Source organism: Bubalus kerabau, chromosome 1 (assembly GCF_029407905.1).
Source record: "Bubalus kerabau isolate K-KA32 ecotype Philippines breed swamp buffalo chromosome 1, PCC_UOA_SB_1v2, whole genome shotgun sequence".
NCBI classification, from domain to species: domain Eukaryota; kingdom Metazoa; phylum Chordata; class Mammalia; order Artiodactyla; family Bovidae; genus Bubalus; species Bubalus kerabau.
Window position 1 is genome coordinate 26,972,764 of NC_073624.1, and position 9,553 is coordinate 26,982,316.

Below are 9,553 nucleotides of genomic sequence, written 5' to 3' on the forward strand. Positions count from 1 at the left end.
AAAAATATGTAAAGCTTACAGAACATTTCAGTGCTGCCAAGTCTAGATAGTCTTTAGCACATTTCTCTCCCTTTACAGATGGTGGAACTGGTGGTCAATGAAAAGGACATAATTATTATACATTCACACAGAAAGCTGGTGGCAGACTTACTGGAACAACAAATGTACCTAGATTTATCAGTTTTTGGCTTATAGCCCACTCTGCTGGCTGCCTCCATTGACATATACCTTATTTTCTTAGATAGTAATTTCTTTAAAAGATGGTAACTTCTCCCTTTTGCTGTCAATAAAAAATGCCAAACTTCTTTATCAAGATGCTTTTCTCCCCGTCCCCCTGCCCCTGAAGATTATTGTAATGGTCTAGTAAGCAATGGTCTTCATACATTGAATAATCTTTCTTTCTTTCTCTCTCACTGTCCAAAGAGCCTGAAAGAAAACCATCAGCCATCAACACATTAGCAGAATGAGCGACAATACTGTGTTGGCTCCTCCAACTTCAAACCAGGGTCCCACCACCCCACGCAAAGGGCCCCCCAAGTTCAAGCAGAGGCAGACTCGTCAGTTCAAGAGCAAGCCTCCTAAGAAAGGTGTGAAAGGGTAAGACCAAAATGAAAAAGGTTTCTTATTTTTTTGAGAGATTAATGCTCACCATATCAAATAGATGTAAACATTTCCACCTCACCCTCTGTTTCCTAACACAATCTTTGCTGAGTCATGTTTTTTCAGTCCTGGAATCCTTTCTCTCTCAGCTCCCACATATACAGCCAAATTTAACGTGGAAAATGGACCCTTTCACAGTGACCTTTGGCTTGACCTTCCAGACTCTTCTTGACCACTCTCCTTTGCTGATGTAAACTGTGCTTTAATTGGAACACAGAATCACTGGCTGCTTCTAGAACACAGTTTATTTTTCTGGCTTCAGATTTTCTCTCTTCAGTTCTTTGTTTTTCTCTTTTTCTCCCTGGCAAAATCTGATTTATTTTTCAACACACACTCATGTTAATTTCTTTTGGAAACCATTACGGACTCTCTTAGACAAACATTATCATTCCTTCCATGTTTGCATTTTGTACATTCAGCTATTGTAACTTGTACTTTTTTTTATAGTGCATCTATTTCTTTCATCTGTTGCCTAAGACTGAGGTCCCTGAGAGAAAATTTGTGTGTTTGTTTTTTCCTTAACTCTCAGTACCTAATACAATTTCAGGAACAAAGCAGATGCTTAATATGCACTCTTGGATAAACTAAACAAATGGATAAATTAATCATTTTAATGACTTTTCATGTTGCTTTCTCATTCCAATTTTTAGTTTAAAAAGTAGAGCTTGACCACGTTGCCCCACTGATCTTTTTTTTTTTTTTTTTTCTGGGTCTCAATTGTCTTAGGTTACATTTTTACAGAGGGAAACTCTCTTCTGGGACACATTGTTTAAAACCTGCTTGAGTGACACTTCCTTTCCCCGAGTTCAGTGCAAACAAAAGGGTTTTCTCAAATAGGAAAACTGAAGCCTCTTCTTTCCCCTTGAATCAGGAAACTCTTCACATGACTCATTCCAGGATCTTTTGGCCCCAGTATCAGCTAACTTCTCTTGTGTTTTTTCCCTAGGTTTGGAGATGATATTCCAGGCATGGAGGGACTAGGAACAGGTGAGCAATCTGAATATTTAATCTTACCTCTGGACTTTGACCATTTTTTCTGCTTCAGGCCTCAAGGAACAGTTCAACGTTATTGGAAATACATAAAGCAGCAGATTTTTTTGAAGACCTAGGAATGTAGGGTTTTAATTTCACTTCCTAAATAAGTATGTGTGTGCCCAGAAGCAAAAACTCAGAGAAATCAGACTAGTCCCAAAGTTCAGTGAATCCTCGTGTTTCGTTATATACTCGAGAAGGCGTAGGCTTCCTTGGTGGCACAGTGGTAAAGATCCGCCTGCTAACGCAGGAGATGGACGGGTAGTGGGAAGATCCCCTGGAGGAGGAAATGGCAATCCACTCCAGTATTCTTGCCTGGAGAACCTCATGGACAGGGGAGACTGGCAGGCTACAGTCCATGGAGTCACAAAGGAGTCAGACACAACTGAGTGTATATACACACACACTCTCTCTCTCTCTCTTTCTCAGGCATACAATGGTGAATTGTAGACATTCACAGTAGAACAACTCTCAGAATGAGTCTAGCCCAACTCCTTTATTTTTCAGGAGAGAAATCTGAAACATAGAGGAATTAAATGACAATCTTAGGCCACAGAGTGAGCTATTGGAAACAAGGGTGGGGCCTGGAGAGCCTTTCCTCTGCCCCGGGCCAGCCACTTCCTCACAAGCTTCCTCTTTTTTACACATCCTCTGGCCCTCAGAACAGGGCCCTAGACACTAAAGTATCTGGAGTAATAAGTTTTAATTGGCTAGAATTTTTATTTGTTGGATGATGCATGCAAACTACTTCACATTCTCTTTAAAAAATTAATAGACTTTAAATTTTAAAGAAATTTTAGGTTTGTGGAAAAATTAGGCAGAATTTTTAAGGGATTCCTACAGATCCCCTCTGCCACCATCTTCCCCTGTACATCAGTCATACCCCCTATTATTAACCTCTTGGATTAGTGTGGTGCATTTGTTATACTTTATAAACCAGTATTAACACATTTTTATTAGCTGAAATAGCTTGTTCATTCTTTGTGTTGTCCAGTTCTTAGGTATCCACCATTACAGGTTCATATGGAATCACTAGCCCCCCAAATCTCCTGTGCTCTATCTGTTCATTCCTTTCTCTCCATAAACTCCTGACAATCAGAAATCTTTCTACTGTCTCTATTGTTGCTGTTGTTCAGTCACTCAGTCGTGTCTGACTATTTGTGACCCCATGGGCTGCTACACTCCAGGCTTCCCTGTCCTTCTCTCTCTCCCAGAGCTTGCTCAAATTCATGTCCATTGAGCTGGTGATGCCATCAACCATCTCATCCTCTGTCACTCCCTTCTCTTCCTGCTCTATAGTTTTGCCTTTTCCAGATAGTCCTACAGTTAGAATCCTATAGTAAGAGCTCTTTCACTTAGTAATATTTATCTAAACTTCCTCCATGTCTTGACATGATTTGATAGCTCATTTCTTTTTTATCACTGGATATTTTATTGTATGGTTGTATCACAGTTTATTTATCCTGTTGATAGGCATCTTGATTGCTTCCAGGTTTTGGCAATTATGAATAAAGCTACTATAAACTTCTTTGTGCAGATTTTGTGTGTGGACACAAGTTTTCAACTCATCCAATACACTTTTGACAAATGATGGCATTCATAGAAATCAGTTTCCTTTCTGGGCAACTCTCAGTATATTTACTTTTTTAAATTTATTTTTAATTGGAGGATAATTGCTTTACAATATTGTGTTGGTTTCTGCCATACATCAACATGAATCAGCCACAGGCATACATATGATTTACTTTTTATTGTCCGATGCCACTCCTCGGATCTCAAATAGAATTTCTAGTCACTTTGATAAAGCTCATCTGCTAGTCTTCTAAATCAAATGCTTCTCTATTTTGACCATGTGTATCTAAGACCAGCAAATTCACTTTGGACTTTGGAATATATTCTTAACTCTGCCAAACTATTTGGAATAGTGACAAGAGGTTTATTCTGAGGGAAATTCTGAAGTCTTTGACCTGGTTCTAGTTCAGTCTCTACAACCATGAGATTTTTTTTTTCTCCAGGTATTTAACCTCTTTGGGTATCAGCCAGCTTCTCTGTAACTTGGGAACAATATTATAACTTTTAACAATACATAACGGAGCTTGAGAGCAGTCAGAGAAGCCCAAGGAATGCATCTGGTTGGTAGGTAGTAGGGAAACTAGATTTCCAGACCATGCGAATTTAAAGCACCCCAAGATACAGGTTCGATCCCTGGATTGGGAAGATCTACTGGAGAAGGGAATGGCAACCCACTCCAGTATTCTGGCCTGGGAAATCCCATGGACAGGGGAGCCTGGAGGGCTACAGTCCATGGAGTCACAGAGAGTTTTAAACACAACTTAGCAACTAAACAACAACAGCAACAACTTCTCACTGTAACCCATGGCCTAACTAGAATCCCACCTCTGTCCCCTCCTTAGTGTTTTGGTGAGATTTCGAATGATCAGAGAACTACATTCCCACAGAATAGTCCCAGTCCAAAATCTTGGAGCATCTCCCCAGAAAGGATGCCAAATAAAACTAACACAGATCCTGGGGGAGCCTGGATGGGGGGAATCAGAGCCCTGAGGAGGATTAATAAAACAATTGTTCTGATCCTTCCTGGAATGAGGGCCCATTCTTCCCCATCATCTGGGCAACAGATGGGAAACAGGGGCGAGGTGTCTCTGCCTGAACAATGTCCTTTTGTGCAGAAGAGGCTCTTCTGGGGGGTGAGGTTGGCTTATCAGTTCTTCTTCTCTCTCTTGCAGATATCACTGTGATCTGTCCTTGGGAGGCATTCAGCCACTTGGAGTTGCACGAGCTCGCTCAGTTTGGGATCATCTGAGCCACTGGAGGTTCTGCCGCTCTCATTAGCATCTGCTGCAACTTTGATTACTTCTGCCCTATGGATCTGCCAGAATTTTGACATGCAGGTGTCGGAAGTGGTTTCACACAAACTCACTTCCTTTAAGTGACTACTAAGAGTTGTCTTAGTGCCAGACTCTCTCATGCAGTATAGTTTAACTCAGAATAGTGGGTGAAATCAACTTGCGATGAGGCATTTCCAACATCACCCCTTTTTCCTATCAGCTGGTTAGAAGTCATCCATATTTCTCTCAAGTCCTTCATATTTGTTTTTGCTTAGGCACTCATTACTTTTGGTAGAAGGCTTTTAAGATATCATTTATGTCCCTCCTCTCCCCTTTTCTTTAATAAAGGATATATTTACCTGGAATCTCATGATGAAGTTGTATTAAATGCTATAAGCAAATATCTGTGGCCTTATTCTGAGACCCAGTTAAACAAAGAAAGCACATTTACACAGGAAGTAAGCCCCGCGAGTGCAAAAAAGCATGGGATTAATAGGCAGATTCTGATTTGACTTTGTCACGACCTCTCGGTGTCTAAATTTTATTGCACCAGGTTATCCCTGAGACCTGATGCAGCTTTAAACTGTACAGTTTTGATCTGGTCGCAAACTGGAGATGTAAACTCAAGACCCTGACAATGAGTCTTCTTTTCAGTGCCTTGGTTCCATTGATTGAAAAGCTGTTTATCCTTTAAAGTTTAGACTTACATATAAAAGCTAGGTTATGGAATCCAAAAGATAAAATGATGGTTTGCTTCACCCCGGGCTTCCCTGTGGCTCAGATGGTAAAGCATCTGCCTGCAATGTGGGAGACCCAGGTTCGATCCCTGGGTTGGGAAGATCCCCTGGAGAAGGAAATGGCAACCCACTCCAGTACTCTTGCCTGAAAAACTCCGTGGACTGTCTCCTGAGGAGCCTGGTAGGCAACAGTCCACGGAGTCCCAAAGAGTCGGACATGACTGAGTGACTTCACTTTGCTTCACTCCAAAGTTGTGTCAAATGTAATGTGCACACAGCTATGTTTCCCCAATACTTTCAAGGCAGTTGTGCAATTCATGGGCTTTCTATCTGACCTGGATGCTTTAGGGTACTAGCAGTATTCATTTCTTCATGTCAGTTTTGTAATTTGTGGTAAAAGAATGAAGTAAATTAACTGAAAAGAGAGGCAGGATGATATAGGGGAAAGAGTTTTGGGTTCAAGGAGCAAGTGTCTTTTAATTTCATGGCTGCAGTCATCATCTGCAGTGATTTTGGAGCCCCCCAAAATAAAGTCTGTCACTCTTTCCATTGTTTCATCATCTATTTGCCATGAAGTGATGGGACCAGATGCCATGATCTTCCTTTTTTGAATGTTGAGTTTTAAGCAAAGATCTCATGCTTGGGATTCTCCAGTTTGCCTGAATTAGACAAAGTTCACAGTAGCGATACATCCTGGGACTCAGAATGAGCATGAGAAGTTCTCCGCACTGGAGAACATTTCTTCTGCTGCTGGTTCTATACTCACTGCTGTGCAGCAACAACACTGTTACCGTCTGGCCAGAAATCTGGAAGCCCGAAGGACACATCTGGATTGGAATTGGGTAAAGAGAATGGATTTCCAGGTCATGGGAATTTAAAGCCCACATCATTTCAGTTGAATGGCTCAGTCATGTCCAACTCTTTGGGATCCCATGGACTGCAGTACACCAGGCTTCCCTGTCCATCACCTACTCCCGGAGCCTGCTCAAACTCATGTCCATCTAGGTGGTGATACCATCCAACCATCTCATCCTCTGTTGTCTCCTTCTCCTCCCACCTTCAATCTTTCCCAGCATCAGGGTGTTTTCCATTGAGTCAGTTCTTCATATCACGTGGCCAAAGTATTGGAGTTTCAGCTTCAGCATCAGTCCTTTCAATGAATATTCAGGACTGATTAGGATTGACTGGTTGGATCTCCTTGCAGTCCAAGAGACTCTCAAGAGTCTTCTCGAACACCACAGTTTAAAAGCATCAATTTTTTGGTGCTCAGCTTTCTTTATGGTCCAACTCTCACATCCATACATGACTACTGGAAAACATAGCTTTGACTAGACAGACAAAGTAATGTCTCTGCTTTTTAATATGCTGTCTAGGCTGGTCATAACTTTTCTTCTAAGGAGCAAATGTCTTTTTAATTTCATGGCTGCAGTCATCATCTGCAATGATTTTGGAGCCCTCAAAAATAAAGTCTGTCACTCTTTCCACTGTTTCCCCATCTATTTGCCATGAAGTGATGGGACCAGATGCCATGATCTTAGTTTTCTGAATGTTGAGCTTTAAGCCAACTTTTTCACTCTCCTCTTTCACTTTCATCAAGAGACTTTTTAGTTCTTCTTCACTTACTGCCATAAGGGTGGTGTCATCTGCATATCTGAGGGTATTGATTTTTCTTCCTGCAATTTTGATTCCAGTTTGTGCTTCATCCAGTCTGGCATTTTGCATGATGTATTCTGCACATAAGTTAAATAAGCAGGGTGACAATATACAGCCTTGATGTACTCCTCTCCCAATTTGGAACCAGGCCATTGTTTCATGTCCAGTTCTAACTGTTGCTTCTTGACCTACATACAGATTTCTCAGGAGGCCAGTAAGGTGGTCTGGTATTTCCAAGTGTTTGAGAATTTTCCACAGTTTGTTGTGATCCACAAAATCAAAGTCTTTAGCATAGTCAACGAAATAGAAGTAGATGTTTTTCTGGGCTTCTCTTGCTTTTTCATGCAATGAATGTTGGCAATTTGTTCTCTGGTTTCTCTGCCTTTTCTAAATCCAGCTGGAACATCTGGAAGTTCTCAGTTCAAGTACTGTTGAAGTCTAGCTTGCCCAACTAGAATTCCATTTGTCCCTTCTTTATGTTGCTGAGACCAAGCTCATACTGCTTACTGCATGACAGGCCAATAAATCAAGAGATGAGTCATTTGGGGGAGAATGGTGACTTTGTTTGGAAAGCCAGCAGACCTAGAAGATGGTGGACTAGAGTTCTGAAGAACTGTGTTGCCTAGGTTTGGATGCTACTTTATTTTATAGAACAAAGTAGGAGAGGTGTCAGGAGATAACGGAGAAGGCAATGACAACCTACTCCAGTACTCTTGCCTGGAAAATCCCATTTACGGAGGAGCCTGGTAGGCTGCAATCCATGGGGTTGAGAAGAGTCGGACACAACTGAGTGACCTCACTTTCACTTTTCACTTTCATGTGGAGAAGGAAATGGCAACCTACTCCAGTGTTCTTGCCTGGAGAATCCGAGGGATGGGGGAGCCTGGTGGGCTGCTGTCTATGGGGTCGAACAAAGTTGGACACGACTGAAGTGACTTAGCAGCAGCAGCAGCAGGAGGTAAAATTTTAAAAGGTCATAAATTTTTTCAAGTATTTTCTGATTTTAGCCATAATCCAAAGGAAACTGTTAATTTCTTCTTTCCTGCAGCCATTTATAAGTGGGCCTGGTCAGGATGTTTCCAGTGAGCTTAAACAAAGTATTTTAGCCCAACATTCAGACATGGGAGCCAGGGTTCCCAGAGATGGGTTGTCATGTATACTTTGCATGTGTGTGTGCTCTGGTGTGTCCAATTCTTTGCGACCCCATGGACTACAGCCCACCAGGCTCCTCTGTCCATGGAATTTTCTAGGCAAGAATACTGGAGTAGGTTGCCACTTCCTTTTCCAGGGGATCGTCCCCACCCAAGGATAGAACCCAATTCTCCTGCATGTCCTGCTTTGGCAGGTGGATTCTTTACCACTGAGCCACCTGGGAAGCCCTATGTATACTTCAAGTTATAGGTAACATCCCTTTAGTGATTAACTTATAGCAAAAGAACTAGAATAGAAAGGTTAAAGTAAAAGAAGCAGATCCAATATGGAGTCACATTTGTTCTTCCCTATGGCACCCCACTCCAGTACTCTTGCCTGGAAAATCCCATGGATGGAGGAGCCTGGTAGGCTGCAGTCCATAGGGTCACTAAGAGTCGGACACGACTGAGTGACTTCACTTTCACTTTTCACTTTCATGCATTGGAGAAGGAAATGGCAGCCCACTCCAGTATTCTTGCCTGGAGAATCCCAGGGATGGGGAGCCTAGTGGGCTGACATCTATGGGGTCGCACAGAGTTGGACATGACTGAAGCGACTTAGCAGCAGCAGCAGTACACTTAGTGAAAGAAAGTGAAGTTGCTCAGTTGTGTCCAACTCTTTGCAACCCCATGGACTGTAGCCTACCAGGCTCTCCTGTCCATGGGATTTTCCAGGCAAGGGTACTGGAGTGGGTTGCCATTTCCTTCTCCAAGAGAGCTTCCCAACCCAGGGATCAAACCCAGGTCTTCTCCATTGCAGGCAGACGCTTTACCATCTGAGCCTCTAGGGAAGCTATAGTACACTTAGTGGAAAATAAAAAAGTATAGAAGAAAAAGTAGGGTCTAAATTTAAAAGTGAAACTATGACATGCAAGGTGAGTAGTGGTAAGGATGCCTTACCACCCTCAGGAACTCCTGCCTCCACTAGAGTGCCTGTTTTCGAGGAGTTGCTTTGTTGGCAGCCAGAACCTGTAGTCTGCACTTGCTCTTCCCAGTGGAAGGGTGTGCCTTTCACTTAGGGATGCCTGTGCTCTTCTCCAGCTGGAAGCCTGTCCACATTCATCTTACTTTGCAAATGTTTTCTAAATGTGAAGCAATAACTTTGACACAACACAATTCACCCAAAGGAACACAGCCAAGGGCCACGATGGAGAAGGATCTAGAAACCACCCTACATGAAGACCTGTTAAAGAATGTGTAACAGTTAGGCTGAAATAGAAAATGATCATTGCCAGCAAATTTTTTAAAAAGTTGTAGTGAACAGGATTTCCTGTAAGATTCTAGTAATTAATGGTAAGTTAGAATAGATATAATTCATTTAGTATTTCCAGTTTTATTGAGATATAATTGACATACAGCACTATATAAATTTAGGTGTACTGCATAATGATTTTGACTTATGTTTGTCATGAAACAATTATCACAATAAGTTTAG

At 41.9% G+C, this 9,553-nt stretch overlaps 1 protein-coding gene across 1 annotated transcript; it reads left to right on the forward strand.

Annotated features, from left to right (window-relative positions):
- The first annotated feature begins 463 nt into the window (after positions 1–463).
- On the forward strand, positions 464–4,647 carry PDE6H (phosphodiesterase 6H). The gene is made up of 3 exons (XM_055566152.1): positions 464–597; positions 1,607–1,647; positions 4,437–4,647. Exons 1-3 carry the CDS (start codon positions 464–466, stop codon positions 4,511–4,513), a joined length of 252 nt encoding a protein of 83 aa, XP_055422127.1. The 3' UTR covers positions 4,514–4,647.
- Positions 4,648–9,553: the final 4,906 nt, after the last annotated feature.